Here is a 14,644-nt window from a genome sequence, read left to right on the forward strand (position 1 = left end):
TATGATACGCAAGTCCTCCATTGTCAAAGAGCTAATATTAGTAACAAGTCCAAAAACTCATTCATTCATTCGCTCATTCACTTATCAATCAATCAATACAAAAGGTCTCTTTTGTGCCAAGGATATGTTTGAATACAAGGCACTATCGGTCTACTCAGAAACAAGGACAAACATTAACTACCATAGAGTACGAAAAATAGTCTACAAGAGTTTTGCACAGGATGCCCGGGGAGCCCAGAGGTGGGGCACCAGATTTACCCTGGCATGAAGGAGAGGAGAGGAGAGTGGTCAGAGGTTCCACTACAGTGAGAGACCATTAAAACCTGGCCAGTGGCACTGTGAATCCAGGCATGCCATGGCTCCCCATCTCACTGCTAAAAGGAGCTATGTGAACGTAAAACTTCTCGGGAAACGTGCATGGTAGGCACAGCTTTTAGACCCAGGACCCTATTTCAGACTTCAAACTACTGAAGAGGTGTCTTATGTCAGTGCCACTGGAATAGAGTTTAAAGGCCTACATATTTTAAGTTTAAAAACTCTAAAAATAGATTTTTCCTCCTAAGCATTATTCTGAAATAATCCGAAAGTCCCCAAAACACATTGATCATTCATATTTTTGTCCTCAATAAAATGAAAAAATTACTTGACTTTTAGTAATACTTGATCTCAGATCAAAAATATCATTAGATTAACTACCATGCAGGCTCAGTTAGAGGGGAAAAAAAGTGAGTCTGCAGCTGAATAAAAACTCTGATAAAAAAATAAATCTCTAATTCATTTTCTTAACTGCAGTATTCTAAGAGACTTTCTGTATATAGGTATAAAACAACCTTTTTTTAAATTGTCATCCTGAAATATTTTTTTTCAGCATCATTTAGTACAAAAGTTCCTATGTCTATCTCATTACAGAAGCTAATAAAACAAAAATAAACTCCAGATGCGTACTGAAGGTCATCAGGGCAAGGGAGCGAGAGAGGGTGTGGAAGGGAGAGGATGGTTGCCAGGGGAAGCTCAATAAAACATGAAGACCAGTGACTGGCTGGAAGCTAGAGAAGGGGAGAGGAGGAGGATGGGAAAGCCATAGGGCCAGGAAGGCTGGCTTCAGAACTCCACTCTGGCAACAGCAGTGACCCTCCAAGCTGCAACAGGCTGGCAGTTCAGATAAAGCAAGGAGGTGAGGTCAGGATTAGGGATGTGAGACTGGTAGCCATCAACAAAGAGGTGATATTCAAAGCCATGAGATTGATGCAGCAGTTGGACGGAATAAAAATAAAAAGGAAGGGAGGAGCCAAGATGGCAGCATGAGTAGAGCAGTGGAAATCTCCTCCCAAAACCATACATATTTTTGAAAATACAACAAATACAACTATTCCTAAAAGAGACACCAGAAGATACAGGATAACAGCCAGGCTACATCTACACCTGCGAGAACCCAGCACCTCATGAAGGGGGTAAGATACAAGCTGTGGCCCAGGGGGACCCAAGTGCGACCCTCACCCCAGCTCCCGGCAGGAGGAGAGGAGTCAGAGCAGGGAGGGAGAGGGAGCCCAGGACTGCTAAACACCCAGCCCTAGCCATCCACACTGGGAGCACAGACATACAGGGCATGGTGTGCTGGATACTAGGAAAACGGAACAGTAAAACCTGTGACCAGGCCCCTGCAGCCGGCGCCCCTGGGACAAAAGAAAATCGAGTGCTTTTTGAAAGTCTTAAAGAGACAGGGACCCCACAGCTGGACGGAAGCATCCCGGGGCACTTAGCCCAGCAGCTGGGAATCCCAGGGAACTCTGGGCGCCCTAAGCCCCTGAGCGACAGGGCAGCTCTGAGGCCCCTTACAGCAATAAACAGCCTCCCACCCATTCCCCCTATGGCATGGCCCCACCAAAGCGGAGCAGCAGCCTGACAGCAGCCACACCCACAACAACCACGCGGAGCTTAACTCCACAGCAGCCCAGGCAAGAATCAGAGACCCCATCTGCGTGCAGCTGCCCAGCACAAGCCACTAGGGGTCGCCATTCTCCTAGGAGAGGAAGGCCACAAACTAGCAAGAAGGGATGTTCTCCCAGCTGACACATGTGCCAACTCCCCACAACTACCTCTATTGCCTTGAAAAGGCAGAAAAATTTGATTCAGACCAGAATCACACAGACATCCTCCCCTGAGAGGGAACCTGGGGAGATAGACCTAACCAATCTTCCTGAAAAAGAATTCAAAATAAAGGTTATAACCATGCTGATGGAGCTGCAGAGAAAAATGCAAAAGCTAACGGATAACATTGGGAGGGAGAATACAGAAACAAAGCAATCTCTGGAAGGACTTAAAAGCAGAATGGATGAGATGCAAGAGGCCATTAATGGAATAGAAACCAGAGAACAGGAGAGCATAGAAGCTGATGCAGAGAGAGATAAAAGGATCTCCAGAAATGAAACAATATTAAGAGAACTGTGTGACCAATCCAAAAGGAACAATATCCGCATTATAGGGGTACCAGAAGAAGAAAAGAAAGAAAAAGGGATAGAAAGTGTATTTGAAGAAATAATTGTTGAAAACTTCCCCAAATTGGGGGAGGAATAATCACTCAGACCACGGAAGCACACAGAACTCCCAACAGAAGGGACCCAAGGAGGACGACACCAAGACACATAATAATTAAAATGGCAAAGATCAAGGACAAGGACAGCGTTTTAAAGGCAGCTAGAGAGAGGAAAAAGGTCACCTACAAAGGAAAACCCATCAGGCTATCATCAGACTGCTCAACAGAAACCTTACAGGCCAGAAGAGAATGGCATGATATATTCAATGCAATGGAAAAGAAGGGCCTTGAACCAAGGATACTGTATCCAGCACGATTATCAATTAAATACGAAGGAGGGATTAAACAATTCCCAGACAAGCAAAAGTTGAGGGAATTTGCCTCCCACAAACCACCTCTACAGGGTATTTTAGAGGGACTGCTCTAAATGGGAGCACTCCTAAGGCTAAGCAGAGAAAATAAAATCACAGCAAAGAAAGCAGACCAACCAAATACTAACTAAAGGCAAAAAAATAAAATCAACTACTCACAAAAGCAGTCAAAGGAAACATAAAAGAGCATAGAATAAAACACCCAACATGTAAAGAATGGAGGAGGAGGAATAAGAAGGGAGAGAAATAAAGAAACATCAGACAGTGTTTATAATAGCTCAATAAGCAAGTTAAGTTAGACAGTAAGATAGTAAAGAAGCTAACCTTGAACCTTTGGTAACCGCGAATTTAAAGCCTGCAATGGCAATAAGTATATATCTTTCAATAATCACCCTAAATGTAAATGGACTGAATACACCAATCAAAAGACACAGAGCAAAATAATAGAAAAATAAAAAGGAAAGGGGTAAGATGCTTTCTGGAATATTTTAACAGGCAATAAAAAGCAGGACATCCAAAGGAACCAGACTATGAATAAACTGAGAAAGAAGTGACAACATCTCAGTTATAAAAAAAAAGGAGAATAATTCTGAGATTCAGCATCCAGTAATAATAGGATGAGGCCTGAGGAAAAGCCATGGAGTTCGCCTGAAAGGCTGTCACTCACTACATTCTACAGAGGGAAGATTTGTCCAACTCTGGAGTCAGAGGTCAAATTATGTTAGAGGTGGCGGGCAGGGGCAAGTGATGAGGAAGGAAAAATGGCCACAAAAGCAAGGAGAGAGAAAAGAGCTTTCAGAGGAGTGGCATGGGGGTTTCTTGGGATAAGGGACACTGGTGTAAGTCTGAAGTCAGAGCCAGTGAAGAAGGGACGGCAGCAGTGACACCACTCACCCTCCTGCCCTTTGGGTCAAACCCAAGTCCTGCCTCCTGTCTTGCCAACCTCCCTGTCCCACTCTGCAGTCTCTTCGTGAACCATGTAACTTGCTCATTCCTACCTCCTTGCCTTCACACCTGCCATTCCCAGCTCAGGCACTACCTACCCTGGAGTCTTCTTGTAATTCTTTTGTGCAAATTCATGCCCTCCCTTCTCCACTATTTCACTGCTTTAGGAAGCCTTCCCAGACAACTCCTCAATGCACTGATTTGTGACTGTCATGAACAGTTCCCCATCTAGTATGGGGCCTATAGTGGGTTTTGCCCATAAATAATTTCCCCTAATGACTCATTTATCTCAGATCATCAGGCTTAAGACATCACCTCATTTATCTGTTACCTGTTAAATGTTATTTCCTGTTATAAGTAACTCTGAAACAGTCAAACTGGTATTTCTCCACACACCCAACATTTGTCCAAAATGTACCATCAATCCACAGGTGGAAGAATTCATAAATAACAATAGGTTGTTTGTTTGAGCTTTGGGGGAAAGCCCCAAATGAGGATTAACTAAGCGTAGTCTACTCTGAGCCTTAAGCCTCCCACAATGGTCTGGAACTTAGAAAACAATTCTTAAAGGAAGAAAAGGAGGAGGGATGGACAGGAGACCACAAGGAGAGCAGGGAAGGGGCAGGGTGGGGAAGAAGTTCCCAGGGAAAGGCATTGCTCAGTAAGCCACAAGGAAGAGCGAGTGTCTGAACCAGTGTGGTATGTGTGTAGAAACATGTATCTCAGATTTCACTGGAAGACCAGAAATAAATAAGCTATATAAGTGGTTATTGCCTGTGTCCATTATATAAAGAATTAAAATTTGGTTATATTTTTGGAGAGTAAGATGGGAAGACTAACCGTATCAGACATTAAAACATATTCTAGTGCCCCAATAATTAGAACAGTGTGGTACTGGCACCTGAAAAGATAAAAGAGAGAAAGAAACAGAAGAGACCCAAATGTATATAGATATGAGGTAATAATGTTGTCACCTCCAATCAGTAAGGAATGGTATGGGGACAATCAGTAGCCATCTGGGGAAAATTAAGAGTTGGATTCACACCTTGCACTATACACCAAGATAAAGTTCAAGTAGATCAAGTTTAAGTGTAAAAAAGGAAACTTTATCAATGTATCACTGGAAAATGTGGGAGAATTTGAAATCTCAATGTGAAAAGAAGACATTTCTAATTATGAGTCAAAACCCAGAAGCCAGAAAGGAGAATATTGACAAACTCAACAATGTGGATATGTGCATTGCAAAAATCCACAAGCAAGGTCAAATAGCAAACTAGTTTAAAATATTTGCAATTCCTATAACAGGCTAATCTCCCTATTAATATAGGAGTATCTAAAAACTGATGAGAAAAAGCCCAACAAGCCAGTGAAGAAGTAGACAGGGCATATTCATATATAATATGAATATTTTGTTATAAATTATTAATATATTAATATATTCATGTAATATAATTCATAAAGAAGTCAATACCAAGTGGCTCATACACATAGAAAACTATGTTCAATTTCTTGCGCAAGAGAAATACAAAATAAAAATACACTGAGATACCATTTCTCACACTACTGCACAAAATTCCAAGGCTGTGAGGAGTTAAGTATGCTTGCATACACTGCTGTTGGGATCAAGATTGGTACAACCCCTAAGAACAAATTGGCAATCTGTCAAAATGCATTCATTACCCTAATCCATGGTTAATTCCTGCATCAGTAGATCAACTGGATTATTGACAAGAAAATATAATGTGTCTCCCGTTGAGGCACATGAAACACACACCCTAACTGTAAAGTACTCTGGCCAAAAATGTGTGAATTGAATCCATTAAGTCTATAGCTATAATTTACAATTCACGGGAAATAGGGAGCCAGAGAAACAAGTAAATATAAACTATTTAAATCCAAAAAGTGGGACATTCTGTAAAATAACTGGCCCAGTCTTTTTAACAAAGAACTGCTTCTACCCCTCCACACACACACATATATCTAGAAAAGATACAGTAAGTATATACATATCATTTAAAAAGGAAGCTGGTAGGTGGAGAGGTAGGGGAATCTTGATGGTCAAGGAGACTTAAAGAACTTCATTCAACAACCTGATGCCAAGCCTGGTATTATCCAAAAAGCTCTCTTAGTAAGAGTTGGATACATTTTTAACAGTGTGACCCCCGCAGAAGAGAGGAATACATACCCTTCCCCATTTTCAGCACAGAAAGACCCAGGAGAAGATGCTCTGCACGCTGCCTTACCGATTGATCTTTCTCTTCTGCTGGGATTTGATCACTGTGCTCTCTTCGTCTCTCTTCTTTAGCACCTGGAAGTTGTACTCTAACTTCTCTTGGTTTAGCTGATAAGTGGCTTTCATCTGCTGAAGCTGTTGCTCAAGAATCTAAAGTTTTAAAAAAATAACACTAATTGTCACTGGTGAGTTTGTTATGCCTAAGGGTCCCTGACAGTTCATTCTGGAGTCAGGTTGGAGGAACCTGTAGGGACAAGAGCTTTCACCTCAATCATTAGAGGTCAATTAAAGGCCAACCAAAAAAACAGCTCAGGAAATCATTCAACTGCAAGCTAAAGCCTACATACTTAAAGCCTAAAAGAGATCACAGAGCTTTCAAACGCAGTCCCCCTGCTTCTCTGCCCCAGATCCTTTAGACAAAGCCCACTAGAAACACCATTAAAGTGAATACTGCCACAAGAAAACCTGCATGTCCTTACTCCGACCTTCCAATTCTCATGTTAGTGTTTAGCAAACAGTGTTCATTTTAGATGAGAAAAGACCCTACCTTACTCCATGGATTTTCACTAGCTGTATTCATTCATTCAGCAAACACTTGAGTGCTTAGTATACGTCAGATACTATTCTAGGTGCTGGGAAAATACTAGTAAAGAAGGCACAGTCCCACCCTGTCTCAGAGACAGAAAGATCAACAAGCGCTGGGGTTAAGGAGTAAGACAGGCGAGCCCTGAGGGCCAGGGCACATGTTCCTGAAGGACGGCATCAGCATGTCTAACTGAGACCTGGAAAGTGACCAGGAGTTACTCAGGTGGACACCTGAAGGGAGAAAGCTCTAGAGAGCCAAGAGAGAGTGAGGTACTTTGGGAGAACCATGAGCTGTTTCAGATGTGAAGTATGGGGGAGGGAATGGTCAGAAGTGAGGCCGACAAAGCGGCAGGGCCTTACCAAGCTAGGGCTGTAAAATTAGCCCTGGAGGCAAGGGAAGGCCACGAGGCAATAAGCTGGGGAGTGGAATGATTAGTCCAGGCAGTGTAGAAAGATCACTCTGACAACTGGTGAAAAACAGCTTAGAGAGGACAAGGCTGGAGGGAGGGCCAATACAGACAGGCTTGTTCCAGCTTTTCCTAAGTGGAAAAGTGGAAGTGCAGGAGCACAGGATGCAAGTTAAACATAATCAGACCTTGACAAGGCAGAGACACGACAGTGACATGCCACGTGGGACTCTTCTAAGCCTCCTTCCCATCTCCCTCCACTACTGCATACCCTTGCAAGGGATCAACAGAGGAAATTACTCCAGGCAGCTACCACTACGTGCTTCTGGGTCATCTGCAAGGAGATAACTGGCTAGGAGGTGATGCTGAGGAGAATAAAGGTGTTAACACATCACCATAGACTGAGTCATTTCCATATTCCACGTGGAATCCAGTGATTCCTGACACTGCACCCAAGGGTGTTAGTCAAGAGTATCTTATTGAACAGTCCCAGAGATTTTTAAATCTCCATTGTGGGACGAGTATTTGGATGTGTCCTGCAGAACAGAAGCCTGCAATACCTATTCTTTAACAGGTGGTCAGTGGAGAACCATCTGGGTCACTGGGGTGGCAGCTAATTGTACCTTTCAATTTCTGTACTTGCTGAGTCAAATTTTTATTTAGTTTTTCTAGTTATATGCTTTTATGTATAAATTTTCCTGGTCATGAAATAATATTTAGTCATTGTAGAAAATGAGGAAGTAGAGTAAAGGAAAAAGGAGAAAATATAGAAGAACGGGGAAGAAAAACTACCATAATTCTACCTCAAAAAGGCAATTTCTGTTAACATATTGACATGTTTCCTTCAAGTGTTCTTCACAAAGTTGAACTCAAACTGTAGCTACAACTTTTATTCTACTTTTCTCCCTTAATACTATAGCAACAGTTTTCTATGTTAGTAGTTTAACATAATTTTAATGGTGCCTAATATTTGTACATGTTATAATAATTTATCATGTATGAAATATTTATATTTATTGTAATATTTTACCATTTCCCTACAATTGTATATTTATATTGTTTTAATAATTTTCAATATTACAAAATAATGCTGGGAACAATTTTATACAAACCTTTTGGGTATTCTGTTTACTTTCTTAAGGTAGATTCTCAGAAATAGAATTACTAGGTCGAAGGTTCTCAATGAATTGCACTCCAAAGAGCAATTTACAGTTTCCACCCCCACTGGCCTCATGTGCAAATGTCCACTTACCCATCCACACCCTGCTAGCATGGAGCAGGCCAAGGCAGGGCAGGCCACAAACTCTAAGTGCAGGTCTGGTCCTTGGATAGGGCACTTGGGGCAGGACAGGAGCTGCATTCTTCCTGAGCATGATTAAATTTAATTTCAAATTTTCAGACTTGAACCACATCCCAAAGGGCCTATGGGAGATGCTGAAAGTACAGCCTCATTTCAAGTGTGCAGTTATCCAAGTGGTCCTGGCTGAATCACCCTCTGCCCTGTACCGTTTTAGGGAAAGCCCAAAGTGTCTACTAGGGAAAAGGGCTCTTGGCAGCTCTTCCTGCAAGTTGCAATCTACAGCCAACCTTCAAATGAAACCAGTCCTGCTGCTTCGAATGTGACCAGCCCTGCACAGAAGGGAGGCCACTGGCCTATGAGGTAGCTCGGCACAAGGTCCAACAGAGAAGTTTCGTGTTGGATGGTGACCATCAGAGTTACAAATGCACACCCACAGAGGAGGGTCTCCACAGCTGCTCCGGGTTTGGAATGACAGTGAGTGGCTGTTCCAGTATTCCCTGGGACGGACTTATGGGGGAGCCCTGAGACCCACAGTGCCTGGGTGTCTGCTCTGATGATGTCCTTTTTCTTCTCATAGCTTTGCAACAAGCCCCTATCACTAAGTCGGCATTTCCTAGATTTATTTGGCCATAGAACAGTTTTCATATTGATAATACAATGAGAGCCTGTGAGTTATAAATTCAAGCTCAATCACATGAATGTTCATGGGAGTTTCATTCTTATAGGCAAATTATTACATAATAAAAACAACTGTATAATGAACTCCATATTTTTCATACATAATACTTCTCGAAAGGAAAAAAAAAGCATTGGCTCACCTTTTCTTTGTTAGTTCTGTGAAACCTAAACACAATTTACAAAACTCTGAACTGAAGTAAATAAGTCATGTCTTTTTTGTGTGTGACCTGAAAAAACATACATCTGTGCTGATTTTATATACAAAACCAACCAACCAACCCTGTCACCTGATTGTCTTCATTTACGTTTGTTTGCTTGGGCTCACCCTTAATATTTATTAGCCAATTTTATTTCGTCTTGTGGAAAACTTTTGCCCCTGTTTTTTGCTAGAATATTCTTAGGGGACCGACACCTGGGCTCCATACGGGAACCATAGACTAGCAATTTCACATCCAACCTACATAACACTCCTGCTCACTCTTCTTTCTGTCACTCACTCTCTTATATTATTTATGTAGCTTTTCCTTCCTTCATTTCTTTCCTTGCTTTCCTTCTTATTCAAAAGGTTCTAAGTTCCTGGCAGGCAAATGTTCTGCCTTGTTTATTTTTGTGCTTTGCACAATAAGTTCACAATATTTGTTAAATAAATAACTTGCATTTAATTTTTTGTGATTAATATTCTGGTATTAAAGTTAACAGCCCCTAAATTTGAATCAAGCCATTTTACAATTTTAAATAAGCATGTAGGGCCTAAAATAAAAACACTTGCTTCCTGCATCAAGAACTAAGTGTTTCTAGTAGTTTATTTTGGGGTGGTGGGTGGGCATGGTAAAATCCCTCTGGAGTTCATAATGTTTATAGCTTCTCTTTGCTCATTAATAATGTGGCCTTACTAGCAGTAAGCATTTGAAAAATAAACATTCTCTTTTTTTACTTCTTATGCTTTACCCATCAAACGCGAAATCTGTTGTATTGGATACTTTGTACTTTTGTGTTTTGCAAAAATTTTAGTCCCCATTTTAGAACTGATACAGTGCTATGAGTTAGTTAGGAAGAGCAAATTTGATGTGAGCTGCATGCTGCCTCTTTTTCACAAAAAATGATGCTATTTGACTTTAATGTCTAGTGAAAGTACACCTTAGAGGCACTATGATAAAGTTCAACCTATTAAAATATTTCACATATTGCAGTATGGGTAATCCCTGAATTGATTATCTGTTCCTAGTTCAAGGATAGTGTAGTACCACATACTCTTGGTTTCCATTCTAACACAGGAAAGAACTGTTATGCAGAGCGACTGCACACAGTTACCCCCTGGGTATCTCCATCCACCTGCCTCCCACATACCTGCTCTCCCCCACCAGACCATCCACACAGGGTGAGCCAGGAAAGCAGGTCTCCTAGGCTCTCTACCTCTGTCCCTCACCTCCCTAGTTCTACCTCACTCCTTACTCCCCCTTAATCTCCCCATGTCCCAGAATTTTTTTGCTTTGTTCAAGCATTTGAAGACTTGTAGAAGATGAGGTTCCACGCCTGCAACTCAACAGCAAAAAAATAAACTATCTACTAAAAAATGGGCAGAGGACCTGAACAGACCTTTCTCCAAAGACCTACAGATAGCCAAAGCACATGGAAAGGTGCGCAACATCACTAATTATCAGGGAAATGCAAACCCAAACCACAGGGCTGTGGTGCTGCTTTCCCACAGCCTGCTACTGCTCCTAATTCTCATTTCCATGACATTAATATGAGAAAGGTCCAGGAAAATTCTCTAGATTGGTAAAAATACTATAGTCCAATGGGATTTTTCATTTAACCTTGTTATATAAAGGTGTGGTCTACCTCACACCTGTTAGGATGGTTACTGTCAAAAACCAAAGGACACAAGCGTTAGTGAGGAAGTGGAGGAAAGAGAGCCCTTGTACACTATTGGTGGGTATGTAAATTTGTGCAGCTACTATGGAAACAATACGGAGGTTCCTCAAAAAACTGAAAATAGAATTCCCATTTGATTCAGTAATCTCACTTCTGGGTGTATATCCAAATGTATTAAAATCTGGGTCTTAAAGAAGTACCTGTCCAGCCACACTCATTGCAGCAGTATTCACAATAGCCATGCTACAGAAACAACACAAATGTCCAGTGATGGTCTAAAGGATAAAGAAAATGTGGTCCAGGCATACAATGAAATATTAAAAAGAAGAGGAAATTCTGCCATTTGCAACAACAAAGATGGACCTGGAGGACATTATGCAAAGTCAAATAAGCCAGACACAGAAGGACAAATACTGCCTGATCTCACTTACATGTGGGACCTAAAATAGTCAACCTCATGGAAGCAGAGGGCAGCATTTGCTACCAGGAGCTGCCAGGGGCTTGTGGGCGGGGAGAGAGAGGTGTTGGTCAAAGGGTACAAAGTTTCAGTTGTATAGGATGAATAAGTTCTGGAGATCGACTGTACAACAGAGGGCCTACGATTAACAATGCTATATTATATACTTAAAAATCTGCTAAGAGGGTGGATCTCACAGTAAGTGCTCTTATCACAAAAGGAAAAACAAAAATCAAAACAACAAATAAAGGAATATGACTATTTTCCTGTTTGCAGCCAACAGTGGTTAGCCATGTCATGTAAGTTATCACAGAACCAAGACACCTTAAGCAAGCCTAACAATAGCCATTGTCATTAAAGCATAATGTCTACTGCCCACACGAGTGGGGCTGCTCTCCCGCAGACTGTGGCTGTTCTTTGCCAGTAATTCTCATTTCCGTGGTGTTAATATGAGAAAGGCCAAGGAAAACTCTCCAGATTGGTAAAAATATTGTAGTCCAATGGGGTTTTTCATTTAACCTTGTTATATAAAGCTATAAGAAGATTAAGAACTGAAATCCTACCAAGGGCTTTGTGGAAAGTTTCAATCTAACATGTTTTCCTAGGTAGAGACTGAAATGAATAGACCAGGTTTGAATATTAAGATGCAATTACATTACACCTAAATGTAAGTAGAGATAAATTTTTTTAAGTGATGTTGAAATACAGAATTCTAGACTTGGAATAGTACTTTAGAAAGTGGAAAATCTAACCTCCTTCCCACTGCAAGAATCCTTCTTCATCACTGCAGACAGACAGTCTGTCTTTGAATACTTTGAGGTAAGGGACTCCTTGTTTTGTAGAATGGCCTTTTCGGTATTGGATAGTTCTATCAGAAGGTTCTTTCTGCTAGTGAGTCAGAATCTTCTTAGTGCAATATCCAACCATCAGTTTGGAATAAAAGAATATAGGCTACTGAGCCAGAAAGAACTGGGTTTGAATCCAGGGCTTACCATGTATGTATTAGATAAACAGCCTTGTCTCTGAGCCTCAGTTTCTAGCATGTTATTAAAATGCTGTTAGTGATTCTCCCTTCAGTGTTCATGCGAGGACTAGAGATACCATATGTGAAGCACCTGGAATATGACAGATACTCATTAGATGGAGGCTGTCCCAGAACTGGCCCTCTGATACAGCTAACTTGCCCTTGGGCTATTTTCCCTTTGCTCAGCTAAAATGCACAATTTTCTCGATGTTTCCTCACATGTCATGGCTTCCAGACCCCTCCTGGCCTCTTGGCAGTTCTCCTCTGGTTATTAAAGAAAGCATGCTTCCACATGTATCTTGTACATGAGCTCCTTCAGACGTGATCATTTAAAAGAAATCAAATAATTAATCAATACTTGTTGGATGGACTAAGTCTAGACCATTATGGGCAGTCACGGAGGCGGGAACTCTCACAGGAGCCCTCCGCTGGCTCTGCCGCCCAGGCACCCCCCTGGGGAACAGATCACACCTGCACATCCTGCTCCAGCTTGACTTTGATTGTGTTGTACTCTTCACAGTCCCGTATCCTCTGCCTGTCGAGCTGCTTCCCATAGTCCTCTATTTTCTCGATGCGGTTCATGAGACACTCTAGCTAAAGGCACAGGAAGACAAAGGGAAACGGGTCCTGTCCCTGCCCCAACCCAACCCTCCAGATGGCCTGCTAAGTGGGCCACAGGGGAGGAACTCAGAGTGCCATGGCTCTGCAGGGAGTTTGTTGGGCCTCAGAGGGCCCTGTGCCCCAAGGCTTTGTATTGCTCAACAGGGTCCTTGCTCCAAAAGGAATCCTCCATAAGGAAACTGAGCACAGACCCTGCGGTCAGACATTTGTGCTTCCCAAGAAAACCTGCTGGGTCTCAGTCAAGTTATTTCTTTGCTCTTTATGTCTCTGAAATAAAGCAATGACCCCATGCCCTTTAAAGAAGTGTCTTCAAATATCTTCTTGGGCCACAAATATTCATGGCTAGGGCAGATGCCCAGGAAACAAAGGAGAGAGTCACAGGACCACAGAAATCAGAGCGAGATGCAAAGGTGGTGCCCACACCACCATCTGCAATGCCATACTGACTGACCATGGCATGATGTAATGAATGTCCATCATGGCAACCCTCCCCAAGATACATAAAGCCCAGCAAATTCAGTCACAGCAGAAATCACCCCAGACTCCATGGACCACCCTTGACTCACCCCCACCCCTTCCTCCCCTGCCACCCCTTTACCTCCTTGGCATTGTGAGCCTCCAGTGCCCGCTCCCACTTCTTCTTATTACCAGCCAGCAGCTCTTGTCGTTCCACCTCAAATGCTTTCTACAACCAAGGAAAAGGGCTCTTGTGTCTGTTTTGATTAGACAGGCCCCACAGTATCAAAGAGGCCTTAGATAACAGCTCAAGTGCCAAGTCACCAACCACAGAGACAAAGTCAAATCCAAATGCAAATCTGCCATATTTCATGCAAACAAATGACTCTGGAAGGAGTTGCATAGAAATTAGGTGATATGAAGCCTGTACTTCATTTAAATTTAGAGAGGAACTAAGCCAACTGTCCTGTGGCTTAGTCAATATCAGAGGCAAGAAGCTGGAGGAAGGCCAGTGTCCTTATTGGCAGCCACAGGAAGAACTGTGACACATAATTCAACCATGACTAGGGCTGGTATATTGCTATGGTTGGGGTCCCTGTGCAGCCAAGGCAGCATGGAGCTCACGAGGGGTAGGCCTGGGATGCAGAAATGAGTCTACAACAATCCAAAGAGAAAGGTCTCTTCCATTTTGGAAAGACCTTTTTCTCAATCTTAATCTTTAGCATTTCGTTTTAATTTAAAATATCAATTCCTGAAACCTGTCTGGCACTCCTCTTTCCCATCCCCCATCCCTGACTGCATTAAATAAATCAAACAAATGATGGTTATGGAGCACTCCCTCCTCCACTCCTCTCAGCCTTACCCAGTTCTATTTTCTTTCAAAGCACTGACCACCATCTGTCAAATTATGTATAAAATAATGTATCTGTTCATTGTCTAGCTGTCTCCTACTAGAATATAAGCCCCATCGAGGACTCTGTTTTGTTCATGGCTATACCCCCAGCTCCTGGTACAGTGCCTGGCATATAGTGGGCACTTGACAAACGTTTCTTGAATGAGTGAATGAATAAACAAGTTAATGAACCCCTAGAGCACAGAAATCAGAGGACAGAGCCTTCTGGGACCCTCCTTAGACAAGGAGGACAGGCAGACCCAGACC

At 42.3% G+C, this 14,644-nt stretch overlaps 1 protein-coding gene across 3 annotated transcripts in view; it reads right to left on the reverse strand.

The window, feature by feature from the left end:
* DRC1 (dynein regulatory complex subunit 1) overlaps window positions 1-14,644 on the reverse strand; it is a 48,933-nt gene that overhangs the window by 24,147 nt on the left and 10,142 nt on the right. For all 3 annotated transcript variants that reach the window (XM_037009483.2, XM_037009482.2, XM_037009481.2), the window contains exons 6-8: window positions 13,628-13,714; window positions 12,880-13,002; window positions 6,093-6,232 (exon numbers count right to left, since the gene is read on the reverse strand). In XM_037009483.2, coding sequence (XP_036865378.2) covers window positions 6,093-6,232; window positions 12,880-13,002; window positions 13,628-13,714 — 350 coding nt within the window. The remainder of the gene's footprint in view (window positions 1-6,092; window positions 6,233-12,879; window positions 13,003-13,627; window positions 13,715-14,644) is intronic.

The sequence above is a fragment of the Manis javanica genome, chromosome 1 (genome assembly GCF_040802235.1).
Source record: "Manis javanica isolate MJ-LG chromosome 1, MJ_LKY, whole genome shotgun sequence".
In the NCBI taxonomy this organism is placed as follows: Eukaryota; Metazoa; Chordata; class Mammalia; order Pholidota; family Manidae; genus Manis; species Manis javanica.